At 44.6% G+C, this 15,005-nt stretch overlaps 1 protein-coding gene and 2 long non-coding RNA genes across 13 annotated transcripts in view; 2 read left to right on the plus strand and 1 right to left on the minus strand.

Annotated features, from left to right (window-relative positions):
* BTBD9 (BTB domain containing 9) overlaps positions 1 to 15,005 on the minus strand; it is a 295,779-nt gene that overhangs the window by 107,373 nt on the left and 173,401 nt on the right. For all 10 annotated transcript variants that reach the window (XR_016349246.1, XM_089777418.1, XM_089777415.1 and 7 more), the window contains one exon: positions 12,567 to 12,676. Coding sequence is in view for 9 of the 10 variants with exons in the window: in XM_089777418.1 (XP_089633544.1) it covers positions 12,567 to 12,676 (110 nt within the window). In the remaining variant the exon portion in view is untranslated. The remainder of the gene's footprint in view (positions 1 to 12,566; positions 12,677 to 15,005) is intronic.
* Positions 5,848 to 9,650, plus strand: LOC142828003 (uncharacterized). Of its 2 annotated transcripts, none has more exons than XR_012902868.1 (3): positions 5,848 to 5,984; positions 8,071 to 8,166; positions 9,517 to 9,650. It is a non-coding gene; the product is annotated as an uncharacterized LOC142828003 (long non-coding RNA). The 2 variants fall into 2 exon arrangements; XR_016349247.1 differs by lacking the exon at positions 5,848 to 5,984 and adding an exon at positions 7,262 to 7,439.
* LOC142828004 (uncharacterized) overlaps positions 9,664 to 15,005 on the plus strand; it is a 34,218-nt gene continuing 28,876 nt past the window's right edge. Inside the window, exon 1 of the long non-coding RNA XR_012902870.2 lies at positions 9,664 to 9,778. This is a non-coding gene — a long non-coding RNA (uncharacterized LOC142828004). The remainder of the gene's footprint in view (positions 9,779 to 15,005) is intronic.

Raw genomic sequence — 15,005 nt, forward strand, 5'->3', positions numbered from 1 at the left:
CACTGGGTGCTTGTGCCTTGTTCCTCCCTCACGTCCTTCCACTTACCCCTCCTTAACCCCACTTCCTGATGTCAAATAAAATACACGTATTTTCATGAACACAAACTCTCTTTATTTAACAAAACTGGGGGCAGAGGGAGAGAATGAAACTCTGGTGAAACTGGGGAAAGGAGGTGGGAGAGGGGAGAAGAGAGGTGGAAGAGGGGAGGGGGAAACCTGGGAGCAGGGAACTGGAAGAGGGAAGCAAGGGGAAGAAGAGGGAGGAGAAGCTCAGGGCTCAGGGTTGGGGGTCTCGCCGGACCAACTTGATTGTCATGCAAACCTGCTCCTGGGTTCGCATGTGGTCTTTGGTTGCCAGGCTGGCAGCTATCCTGCCATAGACGGCCACATTCCTCTGTCTAGTGCGGAGATAATGGACATCGGGGGCATCCCCCAAAATCTGAATAAGGTCCATGATCTCCACCCTGGACCAGGAAGGCGCCCACCTTCTCTGGGCCCTGGAAGGCTCCTGGGAGCTGGCAGACTGCTCCTGGGGAGCAGTGGAGGGCTGGCTGCCAGTGGCTTGCTGACTCATGTTTTGGGGCCACTGGGTCAGGAGCAGTGACTATTGGCTCTGGGCTGGCGGGCCTGGAGCTGGCACAGGCACTGTGGCCAGAGTCTAGCCCTTTAAAGATTCCAAGGAGAGGGGGAGGGAGAGAAGTGTTCTTGGTTGAGGCCGGAGTGGCCACCAGGGCACCCTGGGAAGGCTGGAGGCGATCTATTTCGAAATAAGTGTCTACTCAGCACTTATTTCGAAATAGCTATTTTGAATTTGGCGTTATTACTCGTGGAATTAGGTTTACCAAATTCAGAATAAGTGCTCCACTATTTCAAATTTATTTCGAAATAGCGGTTTGGCTGTGTAGATGCTAGTAAAGTTATTTCGAAATAAGGGCTGTTATTTCAAAAAACTTTGCTGTGTAGATATACCCGGGAAGAGTGATGGCAGGGCATCCTGAGTCCCCTCTCTCTAAAAACTGATCAGTTACAGTAGCTCAGCTGTGTTGCAAGCAGGGGATCATTTGCTCTATGGAGAAGGCATTGTTACCTCGCCAGTGAGCATTTGCCAAGAATATACGAAGGGAAATACCCAAGTTTCCACAGATTTTCAGAGGGAGAAATGGATGTCTGTTTACCTGGTGTTAGAGCAGCAGAGGTGCTTGCTAGAGTGGTCACCAAGGCATAGTGGAATATGGAGGTTAAAAGCTCTCAAACAGCAAGAATACGTCTTCACTTGCACATCACCACAAAAGCATCACTGGTAAGAGCTATCCACCTCTTGTGGAGTTAGTTGGACTTTTTGCAATGAAGCTTCTGAGTTTCACTTCAAAAAGTCAAGTGCAAGTGTAGATGTTCCCACAGTTTTTGTGCAAAAAAGGGACTTTTTCCTACTTTAAATGGAAATTGCAGACATGCATGAGCACTGTTCCCTGTAGTATGGGAAACAGTGAAGAAAGAAAACCTAAACTTAGGGGAATATATCTTTAGATCTACACAGAAATCGGCAGCAGTAAATAAAACTGGCATGTGGCTGTTCTTTACTGTACAGGAAAAAAAATCCCAGTAGTATTTAGATAATCTTAAAATTTACATAATTTCCTAAGGGTACGCTTAGCGCAAAAGCTGACAGATGTTATTGGGAAGACCTGTTCAAGTCTGAAAAAATGCTAACCTTTAAAAAGAGGAGTGGGAACAAGATACGACAGCTTTGTGTAGATTTGACATTAAACTGGACAAGAAAACAGCACCTCTCACTGCTTCACCATAGGGAAGAGAGAGTAATATTTCACAAACCTGAACTGCATTACTAGGAAATTGATTTGGCTGTTTTCCCTTTGCTATATGCTTAAATGATTTTTTAAATAACTGCCATTGAACAAAAGACAAGTGAATGATTATTTATTCAGTTTCTTTCTTTCCTTCCTTTTTTCTTTAAAACAATTTCTCATAAGATACAGGATGGTCTGCAAATGAGGGTTCACAATGATTCATAAGTTCTCAATAGCATTTACCAGAGGGCAACCAAGGACATTCTATTTATTATATCCATCTCCTGTTCTTTACCAATTATTCACTGTTTTTCCCTGGCATGTTCTATAGAAGTGGAAAGATAGGCTGATAAATTGAGGCCAGCCTGCAAAGCCAGAGATAAATACAACAACATATAACATAGGCTTTTCAGATTGTACTCCCAAGGACCTGAACTAGACCTCATGATAGGGTGACAGGTTGCACAAATCCCTTTGTTTAGATAGACCTTGACATTTCCTACACAGAAGTTACCAGTAGTGTCAGATCTGAGGATTTCAGATACGTAGCCAGAGTTTAGAAGCCTGCTACTGGAGTGGATAGGCATGGTTCTGTGGCCTGTGACATACAGGAGGTCAGACTACATGATCATGATGGTCCCTTCTGGCCTTAAAATCAACAAGTCCAGTATGCCAGGGATATTATAACACTTGGGGTACATCTAGACTACATGCCTCTGGTGACAGAGGCATGTAGATTAGGCTACCCGGAATAGGAAAATGAAGCGGCGAATTAAATAATCACTGCTGCATTTAAATTTAAATGGCTGCCACGCTCAGCCGACCAGGTGTTTGTCGGCTCAGCGCGGTAGTCTGGACGCTCTGTGGTCGACCTCAAAGGCATCTGTCGACCTCCCAGGTAAACCTCATCCCAGGAGGCATATCTGGGAGGTCGACAAATGCTTTTGATGTCGACCGTGGAGCGTCCAGACTACCGCAGCTGAGCCGACAAACAGCTGATCGGCTCAGCGCAGCAGCCATTTAAATGTAAATGAAGCGGCGTTTATTTAAATCGCCACTGCATTTTCCTATGCCGGGTAGCCTAATCTACATGCCTCTGTCGCCAGAGACATGTAGTCTAGACGTACCCTTGGAATTGTCTTCTGGGACTGAGTTTAGGAAATAAAATTCTCTTCACTCCAAAACAGGGAAGGACAATATCAAGCAAGAAAGACAACACAATGCCTAAGAAAGCTCCTCACCCTCTGTAGACCCTTGTCACCAGGCAGTTAAAGAGCTCTAGCAAAGTCATCACATCGGAGGGCCCTGACTGCACCCAAACTAACAGCTCTATCATTTGCTCAGACACAGGTATATTTGACCTTACATTTCTGAATAAAGGAACTTTCAGACTCAATGCTCTTCAACATTTTTGATGGTGAAATTCATTAAAGAAATCACTGAGCCTGTTTTTTTAAATTTTATGTCCTTGTTAAGCAAAATATTTATGTCAATTCTGTAAGACTGTAGATAGGGCTGTTTTGTTCCCTGATGCATTTGCAGACTAACAAGATGCCATAAGGAAAATTAAATCTCAGCCTTATCATCTGCATTGGGGAACAATTTCACAGGATCTCATTCATTTATATCACTTATCTTGTTTATCAGGACAATGAACTGTAAACTGGCACTAAAACAAGCAGTGCTAGAAAGAGCAATTCCATCTAGCTTTCCCTTAAAACTGCTAGACAATTGCCATTAAAGCTTTTTGGCTATTGCTTACAGTACCTGTTTTACATATCTCTCCTCACATTAACTTTTAAATGTCATAAGTTGGGAGCTAATGGTTTTGACATGAAAATGTTGTATGTAAAACACGGTGACATAAAATTGCTATTATCAATCTACCACATGAAATTACACTTCACTTTTATTACTTGTTTGCCAGGCTCTAATCTCCACTTTACAGTGATGGCCATTATGTGCATGCTACACACTTGAAAATAGTATGTCTGACAAATCCTCCCTGTATGGCTAGCTTCCTGATCCAAATGAATAAGTCTAATAAAGAGATTAAACCATGTAGACTGTATGCATGAGATCCTCCCCCTCCCCCCAAAAGCCTCTCTCACTGACCCAATTTTTTGTTATTCCAGATAAGAGGCCCCTTTTGTATCATTTTTAGCAATTGTGTAGGAAGTTGTTGAAAGGTCACACAGCTCTTCCTAAAAAACCTGTGCTCCCCCGATGGACTAGCCAACATTCATTTCTTAATAAAACAGGCTCATATAATGACTGCATGTAATCTCATGTCTAGTATTTAATGGTTGTCACACTGTCTACACAGTCAACACAGAAATGGTATCCAAGAGCTAGTCTAAAATTAAATAGTGCACAGCAAGCTGGGGTACAAATCCACAGTGAACTAGTGCTACTGTGCCCTAAAAGTTCCCTAGTGCACTTTGAGTGATTCCACACTGAAACAGAAGGTAAGTGTACACCAGGGAACCTATAATGGCAGCAAGATCCACACAGAGAGCTAGTGACCAGCAGGCTAATACACTATACTTCATTTACATTCTAGATTGCCATGCACTGTTTGTATTGATAGCGGTCCTCAAACATTTTACCTCATGGCCTTCTTATCTCAATCCACACACCCCAACCCCTAGAGCCTGGAGTAGGAATAGGGCCATAACTCTGGGAGGGGGAAGGTGCACACACAGGTCAGTGGGCTGAGGCTTGGACTATAGCTAGGGACCCAAGTGGGAACAGAGCTGAAACTGGCAGCTGAGGGTTCAGGCATGGGTTCAACAGATGGGGCTAAGCCAGGAGCAGAGCTGGGTGGCATTCCCTTCCCATCCCCATGGGGGCTGGCCCATGCCCCAGCTGTGCCCCTCTGAACATTTATCCATGTCCACCTAGACAAGCCTTAACACATTAGGGATGGAAGTGAGTAGCTGACTAAACTACTCACCCGCCCCCTTTGCTACCTCTGTATTAGAAGCAGCAAAGGTGTGGGGGGAAGCAGGACCCTATCCCCATGGAGCAGCCCCTGTCCACGGCAGCCCAGGCTAGTCACGAACAGAGGCTGCTCCGGTAGCAGCCCTTGTCTGCGAGAGGTCCCAGCTGCAGACAGGGGTTGCTGGACCCAGTGTGAGCCAGGACTGAGCAAGTCCAGCTCAGTCCCAGCTCGCACCACGTCCAGGACCTACCCCTGCTGTAGCTCTGAAGTTTAAATGTAGTAAGAGCTGGGGGCGCAGACAGCCTGCTCTTACTCCATTTAAACTGCAGAGCCACAGCAGGGGTGGCTCATGGACCTGGTGCAAGCTGGGACTGGGCACCTTCCCTTATCAACTAATCGTGTAGTTGATAAAAATTTTATCAACAACATGATTAGTGAAATACCTGCTTCTTAACATCCCTAATTCAGAGCTGGGAGAATTAAAATTTATCGATTACACGATTAGTCGATAAAGGAAGGTGTTCAGTTCCAGCTCGTGACAGGTCCAGGAGCTACCACTGTTGCAGTTAAACATTAAAATGTAGTAAGTGCCGGGTGCCCTGCCCGCCCAGTTCTTACTACATTTAAATGCTAAATCACATTGGGGGTAGTTCCCAGCCCTGGCACGAGCCAGGACTAAGCCAGGCTTACTCAGTCCCAGCTTGCACCAGGTGCAGCAGCCCCTGTCTGCGAAGGATTCCAGCAGGGAGCTGGGACCCCTCATAGACAGGGATGCTGCTGGAGCAGCCTCTCTTCATGGCCAGCCCAGGCTCCCATGGACAGGAGCTACTCTACAGGATGTGGAGCAGCATCTGCCCACAGCAAGGCTGGATCTGCTGTGAGCCGAGGATGCTTCAAACCCCCCTCCCCCTGCCCTGTCACAATGCTGCCTGTGAGAGAGGCAGCAGTGCAAGGGGAGGGGAAGGCAGCACTGCTGAGACGGTGCTAGGAAGAACTGGCTTTTAAGTTGGCTCCCCACTAGCACTGGCTCCCGCTTCCCCTCCCCCTTGCTCCCTCTGATACAGAGGCAGCATTTTTTTTGGGGGGGAGGCTGGAATACCAGTAGTCAACTCAAATACTTATTTACATCCCTACTCTGAATAAACATTCCAAATACTTTGTATCACAACACACAACAGAAGTTATAGAATGGGAGCACGTCCCCTCTGTTCCAACAATACTTATAAGAAAAAGTAAGTAAACATGCTTTAAATATTTCTGATTCAAACCTTAACATTTTTCAGTTTTTTGGAATATAATTCATTTCAACAATGCTATGGGGTTCCATGGATATTTGCAAAACTTTAGAACAAATCTCAAGACTTCTCAATATTCATATTTATACTTCAATTTATTGCATTTTCATTTTTTTTATAACGGTAACATGGAAAAAATCAATAAAGATCAGACTATCTATTCCTGTTATGATCAGGATAAAATTCAAATAATTTCCTGGCAGAATTCTATGCCATTTATATGCTAATTATAACACAGATAATGGCATGCTTTCAATATACTGTTTTTCTTTCCTAAAATCTAACTGTGACTTTAACAGTGTAACTTACCATTTAATGTTTCTATATAAAAGATATTCAAGTCTTTACAATCTTTAGCAACAGACATTGAGCAAAATCAAGGGTCTTCACTACTAGATTGAAACTGAAATACAACTGCTTTTATCAGGAATCCATTGACATATAACATGTCACACTAGAACTCTGCTAAAACCAACCCAAGTGTCAGAGAGCTATTATCTCAAAGACAAGTGAATTAGGATCTAACTGACACATATGCACACATTTACCTATTTATTTACTGTTCTGATAAAGTAGTCTTTAAATAATACAGCTCTCACCTCACAAGCTGAAAGCAAACATTGTTACATGTACCCTAAACTGTAGATGAAAAATCTCAAATCCCTCACCATAAGGAGTTCTTAAAATGCCAGCTCTGACAATACTAGAATACACATGTATCTGTTACTGATTTGCACACAGCAATAAAGAGAAGTTACTCATTCTGTGCAGTAATGATTGTTCTTCGAGATGTGTGTCCCCGTGGGTGCTCCATTGTTGGTGTCGGGCTCGTCCTAGCGCCACAGATCGGAGACTTTCAGAGCAGTGTTCAGCTGGGCTGCGCATGCACGAGCAGCGTGTGGCATTCCTGCCTTTGAAGTTAGTGTGCACAGCCCGATTCCCTCTGTTTCTTCCTTGATGCCCTTGTGGCAAATTATTAGTGCCCAAAGAAGCAGGAAGGAGGTGGGTAGTGGAGCACCCACAGGGATACATATCTCAAAGAACAATCATTACTGCACAGCGTAACGTCTCTTTCTTCTTCAGGTGATGTCTCTGTGGGTGGTCCACTGTTGGTGACTGTGTAGCAGTGCCCATTTACAAGGAAGGTGGGCTTGGGCTTTGGCTAATTGTTACAGGCTCTGGTGAGGATCACAGTGGCTACTGCAGTGTCTGCCGTGGAGCATGGTGGAATCGCGTAATGCTTTATGAAGGTGTGACTGGACGACCATGTCACTGATCTGCGTATTTCCTGAAGTGAGACCCCTCTGAGAAAGGCAGTTGTCATTTGCCATCGCTCTGGTGGACTGGGCTTTGGGAGTCATCAGTAATGCCCTATTCTGGAGTGAATAGCAGGTAGTAATACACGATGTTATCAATTTTGATATGCACTAGGAAGAAAGTGGTTTTCTCTTGGACCTTTCAGCTAGAGTTACCAGCAATCTCTGGGATAGTAGAAAGGGCTGAATCCTATCCAGATGGAAAGGCAGTGGCCCTTCTGACATCTAAAGTGTGTAATATGGGTTCTTCCCTGGAGTGGTGTGGTTTTGGGTAGGAGGTGGGGAAGGACTATCGGTTCATTGATATGAAATTCAGAACCAACTTTGGGTAAGAAGGAGGGATGAAGCCCTTGAATAACTTTATGCCTGTGAAAGGTTGTGAGAGCTGCAAGTTTGCTAAACCTCCCTGCTGATGAGACTGCCAAAAGGAATAACTTTTTCATGGCGAGAAAGGTAAGTGATGGAGTTGCCATTGGTTCGAAGGGTGGTTTTGTGAGTGAGTGGAGGACCAATTCTAAATCCCACATGGCGGGGTGTGTGTGTGTGTGTGTGTGTGTATGTGTAGGTTCTGGAGGCCCTTCCAAAATCTCTTAGATCTGGGATGGGCAAATATAGAGAACCCATCAATTGGGGAAGTGGGGGTGGAAAGCCGTAATAACGGCCATGTGAACCTGGAGTGATGAAAGGGATAAATTTTGTTGTTTCAGGTGCATAATGTATTCCAGTATCAGATGGAGCAGAAGTATAGACGGTTGGACTTTCCTCTGAGTGCATCACTGTGTAAATCGTTACCATTTGTACAGGTAAGTCTTGCGTGTTGTTTGTTTCCTGCTATACAGTAGGACAGTTTTCACTTGTTGGGAGCACTGCTGCTCCACGTCTGAGAACCAGATAGGTACCATGCTGTCAGGCACAGTACTTGCAGCTGGGAATGAAGTATCGCACCCTTGTTCTGGGAGAGGAGGTCTGGGCGGGTCGGAAGCGGGCAGCGAGGTTGTAGAGACAGTTCATAAAGACATGGGAACCCTGTCTGTTGAGACCATGATGGGACCATTAGAATTACATGGGCCCCATCTGTCCATATCTTCCAGAGAACTCTGGTGAATGAGAGAGATAGGAGGGAAGGCATATAATAGGTGAGCATCCTGTGGGAGGAGCATAGTGTCTCCCAGGGAGTCGTGTCCTATGCCTGTTCTCAAACAGTAATGGGGGCATTTGGAATTTTGTCTGGTTGTGAAGAGGTCTATTTGTGGTCAACCTCAGCATTAGAACAGATTGTGGGTGATCTGACCATGCAGTTCTGTGTTCTGTGAGAAAGTTGCGGCTGAGGGTATAGGCCATGATATTCTTGTCCCCATGTAGATATGCCACTGTGATGGTTATGTAATGGTGGATACACCAGTTCCAAAGGCAGATTGCCTCTGCACATAGCAAAGGGGATTTCACACCCTCTTGGAGGCTGATGTAAAACATAGTAGTCTTACTGTTGGTGAGGATACGCACTGAAGACCCTCGAATATGTGGAAGGAACTGCTTGCACACGTTGTGAACTGCTTGAAGCTCAAGCAGGTTGATGTGAAGTCTGGACTCATCTTTGGACCACTTCCCTTGCGCGCATTGTTGTTGGAAGTGTGCACCCCAACCTAGCAATGAGGGGTCTATAGTGATTTGTTTGGACGGTTGAGTCCGGTGAAAGCACACCCCCTCGCAGAGGTTCTGTGCCTGGGTCCACCATTGTAAGGAGGAAAGGACTTTTGGAGAAGGCAAAACGTGTCTGTGGACGTGGCAGCTGATTGGTGTATACACTGAGAAAATCCAGTGTCCATTGTTGCAGTCTGACAGTGAGAGCTCGCAAGGAAAGAGAGCTCAGAATACGCACAGAGACTCTCTGCATTTGTCGCATCTTTGGACTTTAGATGTCTCCCAGTGGTGAATTATGCTGTTTGTAATTGTATGAGTAGAACTGTCTGTATTTGGTTTCTTTTTTTTTTTTTTTTTGTAGTTTGCCGCAGCACGGCAGTAAACAGATAGTCTAACTAAACTATGAACAAGCTGAAGGAAAAAATACGGGTTTTTTAAAAGTTTAAACTGTATTAACAGGGAAAGAAGTACGGGGTAATTCAACACTAACTAGCTACTACTATATTTTTCAGAAGTGCGCTGAGGAGGAGAGAGTTGGAACTCCGTCCATAGCTGAGGGCAGCGAAGAAGTAACCGAGGGGAATCGGGCTGTGCGCGCGCTAACTCCAAAGGCGGGAACGCTGCTCACCACTCGCGCATGTGCAGCCCGACTGAACATTGCTCTGAAAGTCTCCAATCTGTGGCACAGTGATGAGCCCGACACCAACACAGAAACATCACTCGAAGAACATGGCTTTACATGATTTAGCACAAGATTTCTTCAGCTTAAATTAGGTAAGACATAGCAAAGGACTTTTGCGTTTCCAGTCCTTTTGCAATGTAAAAGTATTTACTTCATCATGTTGGTTTACTCATCATGCTCTTTTTGAGAAACTGCATACTTTTATTAATGTAGCATTTTCTTTTTAAATGCAATTCATCCCTTCACTGTCTAGTTACCCAACATTGCTGACATCAGATATATTTTGTGAACTCCTCAGGGCACAGATAAAGTCTTTTAATCTGTATTATGAGGTGTCTTGCATATTCTTGGACCATGTGAAACATGGTGGGTAACCTGTGGGTTGGGGCTCCATCTGCAGCCTGCAGGCCCCCTATCTGCCCGCTGTTACAGTGTGAATGGCCCCTTTAAGAAAGAGTGAGTGTCCAGTGCACCTGTGACTGATTACCTGCTACCAAATTGAGTTTAATTAAGTCAGGTCTCCTCTCTGTGAGGAGAGAGAAGTCAGGAAGAGGAAAGAGAGAGCTGCCTGGAAGAAGCACGGAAAGGGGTCAGAAAGTTACCAAAGAAAGCTGTCAGAGAAACACGGAGAATAACAGCTGAGACTGCTTGGGAGGAGCAAGGGAAGAGGCAGAGGGTAGCTGCCTGGGAGACACAGGACATTTCTGCAAGCCATTACCTGGAAATAGAGAGGAATTGTGTAGGAGATAAGTCACCAGGCTATCCTGTTGACCCTCCTGAGCTGGAGAGCCAGTGAGGGCTAAAAAAGGTTGCATAGTTGGGACTGTGTTTGGGCAGAATCATGAAACTGGTCACACTCCGGTGGATGGTCAATAGACTGGGGGCTCTGGAATAAGGGCAGAAAGGAACTGAGAACTGAGTGCTGGTGGACTCAGCAGTGGATGACCTAGAAGAAATCTCCCTGGAAAGGGGAATGGACTATTGCTATACCTTTTGGCTACATCTACATTGCGCAGACTTGCGCAAGAACATATGCAAATGAGGCGTGGTGAGGAATATTGCCTTGCCTCGTTTGCATACTTAATGAGCCACCATTTTTGCTCAAGGGGCAAAAGGGCCATTTTTGTGCAAGCAGTGCAGACTGCGCCTTCTTGCACAAAAGCCCCTTGCACAAAATGGCAGCTCATTAAGTATGAAAATGAGGCATGGCAATATTCATCTTCCATGTGTACAAGCCTAAAAGGAGATTGTAAAAAGATTTTGTGGCAAAACTCATGGGACACTTAAGAGTGATTGTGAAATTTCCTTGTTTCTCCACAGTACATGGTTAAATAGATGACTGGGAAACTAACTCTGAACAGTCAAATCTTGGTGTTTCGCAAAAGAAACTTAGGAGGATGAACGACTCTTGCACAAGAGGGGGTTTTGCGCAAAAACACAGCTCCTTTTTGCGCAAAAGCCTCTTGTGCAAAAACAGCTGCTAATTAATTGTGCAAATTAAGCACAGTGATATTCTACTCCGCACTTCGTTTGCATAAGCTTTTGTGAAAGAAGGCTGCAGTATAGACGTAGCCAAAGAGAGAAACAAGATTTCTCCCTGACAGGCGGGAAGGTAGATATATACCTGTCTCCAGTGTAAATTAAGCATTATGGAATCAAAACATTGAAACTCCTTTTTACATATGAATCAGCAGGGAGATGTGAAGTCAACAAGAAGGGAAGAACAACAAAAAGTAGCTCTTGTTACAAGATTGATGAATTTTGGAAGGTTTAGACAAAAAGAGAGCGGCAGTGTGGTGTCCATCACTGGTGGGATTAAAGGGCCAAGGTTCTTGACATCACATAATACTGAATACTTCATCCAAGGGAGTTGAAGTCTCTGGGAACTTAGTTTAGGTGATTACCATGCTTAGGAAAAGACTGTAACTTGCCAAAATTGACTTTAATAGTAGAAGAATATTTTTACTTTTGTTTGCTTGTAACTCTTTCTATCTTTATTCCTTACAAAGGTATGACTTAATCCTATGTCTGTTTGTTAAACTTTATTTTACTATAAACCAACTGACTGTTGTGATTGAAATAAGAGCATATGTGAAACCCCAGTTAAATTAATGAGCAACAGTATATTACCTCTTTAAAGGAGAAACAAAATTAACTTAAAGTGAGTGTTCTGTGAGGGGGCTGGACACTATAGGAAGACACCTCTGAAGAACTCAGGAGTTGGGGCTCACTGTCTTTAACTGCAGGACAACATTTGGACTGAACAGAGTCCTTAAGAATTTGCTGGCAAGGCAGGCAAGCAATTGTGTCAGGGAGTTGTCACACAGTTTACCTGTAGAACAATTCTCACTTTTTGAGACTTGAGAGGGATAGCATAGTAACTCACAGTGCTGAAAATCCCAGAACACAGTCACACTAAGTTTTTTAGGTTTGGCCTATACTAAAAACTTAAGGGAGCATAGTTACAACAGGCAGAGGTATGAAAAAAAACACATCCCTGAATAACACAATTATGATGATAAAACCCACTATGTAGACACAATCAGAAAAGCTCTATGAGGAGGTCTTATTCCTATATTAGCAGAACAATTCTGTCAACATATGCTGTGTCCACACTAGGTGGCTATGAAGACACTACTATGCCACCATAGATTCTGTAGGTTAGAAACTTCCTTAAAGTCATTTAGCCAACCTACAATGGAAGGCAGCACAGAAACATTCTTACAAACAAATGGGCTAGTGGTATAAATGGGACTCTAGGCTCGCAAGGACATAATGAGTTCACGCAATAAACCTGAAATGACTAAGAATAAAAGTGTCATTAGTAATTTACATACAATAGAGATAGCCATAGAATTAGAAAACAATTGTATTTCTTACCTATAAGACCTCTCTCAAGAGTGAAGGTTTTGTTGGTAAACATGCATTCAAATGCCACAATATGGAAAACTTTGTTCACTGTGTTGTGGGTACCAACTATTCGGATGTACCTGAGAGAAAAGAGAGGAAAAACAACTTAAAGACAATGAAGACCAGCCCCACTCCTCCTTCCCAAGTAACTAATGATTCATCAGGATGCTGCCAGGGATCTTGACCTAGTTAAGTACTTAACACAATCACAAGAACTGAAGAACTGTATGGATTATGGATTTGACTACAGATATAGCAGCACTCACAAGTGCTGACACCAGCAAAGCTTAGGAGAATAGTAGCACATTTAAGAGTTGTAAAATGTACCAGAATTTTACAGGTTTTGGATTAGATTTATCAAGAAAATCAAAATGAGAAATCATTTAGCAAAAGCATTCTAACAATGGCTCTGGAGACTTAGTGGCTACATCTAGACTGGCATGATTTTCCGGAAATTTTCCGTTAAAAGCATTTTCGGAAAAGAGCATCTAGATTGGCACGGACGCTTTTCCGCAAAAGCACTTTTTGCAGAAAAGCAGCCATGGCCAATCTAGACACGCTTTTGCGCAAAAAAGCCCCAATCGCCATTTTCGAGATCGGGGCTTTTTTGCGCAAAACAAATCTCAGCTGTCTATAGTGGCCCTTTTGCGCAAAAGCTTTGCCTGAATGGGAGCAGCATAATATTTCCGCAAAAAGCACTGATTTCCTACAGTAGGAAGTCAGTACTTTTGCGGAAATTCAAGCAGCCAGTGTAGACAGCTGGCAAGTTTTTCCGGAAAAGCGGCTGATTTTCTGGAAAAACTGGCCAGTCTAGACACAGCCAGTGTGTTTTATATATATAAAAATATAACTACCAACAATTTTCCACCTGTGGCGGGGCGGCCCCGCCACTCTCGGGGCCGACCGCGGCACGAGCTCACCCCGACCGCCGTGAGACGCGGTTCGGGACGGCCGGCGGACGCCGCCCAGGGGAGCAGCGTCTGTCCAGTCCTACGCGGGGCATGACGTCATCCCCGCGACGGGACCAGGCGGCGCGCACGAAGGACGTCGGGGGAGACGTCATCCCCCGGCGCCAGGCGGGAAATTTAAACGCCGGGCCGCCCGTCCAGAGGGGCGGACCGGGAGACTGGGAGAGCCCCGGAGGACCGGGGGGAAAGGGATACTGGCGCCCCTGGGTGAGGTAGAACCCCGGGGGCCAGTGAGGGGGAAGGAGGGACTTGGGGGAAGAGGGAGAAGTGACCCAGGGCTGGGCTGTGGAACCCGAGTGCGGGGGAGTTTAGGGTTCGCAAACCCCCCCCGTCATTGGCTGGGACGAGTGTCCTGGCTTTAGGGCCCTGGGTCGGGGTCCGGAGTGAGGGCGGGCCCGGACCCCCTCCCTCTCACCCTTCCCCAAGGGGGTGGTCATTGGCACCACGGTCGCGTTGTGCGGGATCGGCAACGCGGCGAGTATATTGGAATTAAAAGCTCTCAATTTAGGAAACAGATCGTGTCCGGCGTCCAGCTAGTTAGGAAGGGGGGGACCCCCCCCTTTTTTCCCTGCCTCAGGGATAGAGGCGTAACACGACCACAATGAAAGCGGTGGAACACTACCATAATTTTCCACCAAAATTCAATATAGAAACGTCACTTCACTACAGAAGCCATAAGTTCTTTTTTTATTATAATGCTGCTTCTAATTCCATATTGCTAACTCTTGACACATGGGACACCAACTTCTTTGTGGATATACATTTTATTAATTACAGAAAATTATTTGAATAGTCAGGCTTTGTTAGACAAAGCTACCTCTGGGTTTCACTCTTGGCTGTATAGCTTGCACTTTTGAACGCTAATGCAAAGTCACATGGAACAGCTCTTGAACAAAGTGGCCTCTTCACCCTTTGCATTCCCTTTGAGACTTCACCTTCTACAAACAAGTATTAACCTTGAATCAATCTACTCCCCTCATTTTCCAAAGGGATCTCACAGTTCAGAGGTTAATGAACAGCTGAAGTCACTATTATGAGTTCTGGAAAATCCCAAATGGGATAATATATGCTGTCCTGGTGAATTTAAAAAAACAACTATGAAAATGAGTTGAATAGATGATAGCATTTCTGCAATTATGAATTATCCACATTAAGAAGACGTATATTAAATTAACAGATTTCAATTAAGAAAAAGTAGAATCTGTAAGACTTTAGCAATATCCTTCTATGTGCTGTGTAAAATAATCTTTCATCTATCTAATGTAATTTTAGTTCTAACTTAATGACTGTTCGCTAATACAGCAAGCTTGTCTGACGTTCTTCATCATTCCATGTTAACTAGGTAAAATAATAATTCCAGAAAAGCGTCCGTGGCCAACGTAGATGCGCTTTTCCGCAAAAAAGGCCCAATCGTCATTTTCGCGATTGGGGCTTTTTTGCA

Source organism: Pelodiscus sinensis, chromosome 3 (genome assembly GCF_052426305.1).
Source record: "Pelodiscus sinensis isolate ZL-2025 chromosome 3, ASM5242630v1, whole genome shotgun sequence".
Lineage (NCBI taxonomy): Eukaryota > Metazoa > Chordata > Testudines > Trionychidae > Pelodiscus > Pelodiscus sinensis.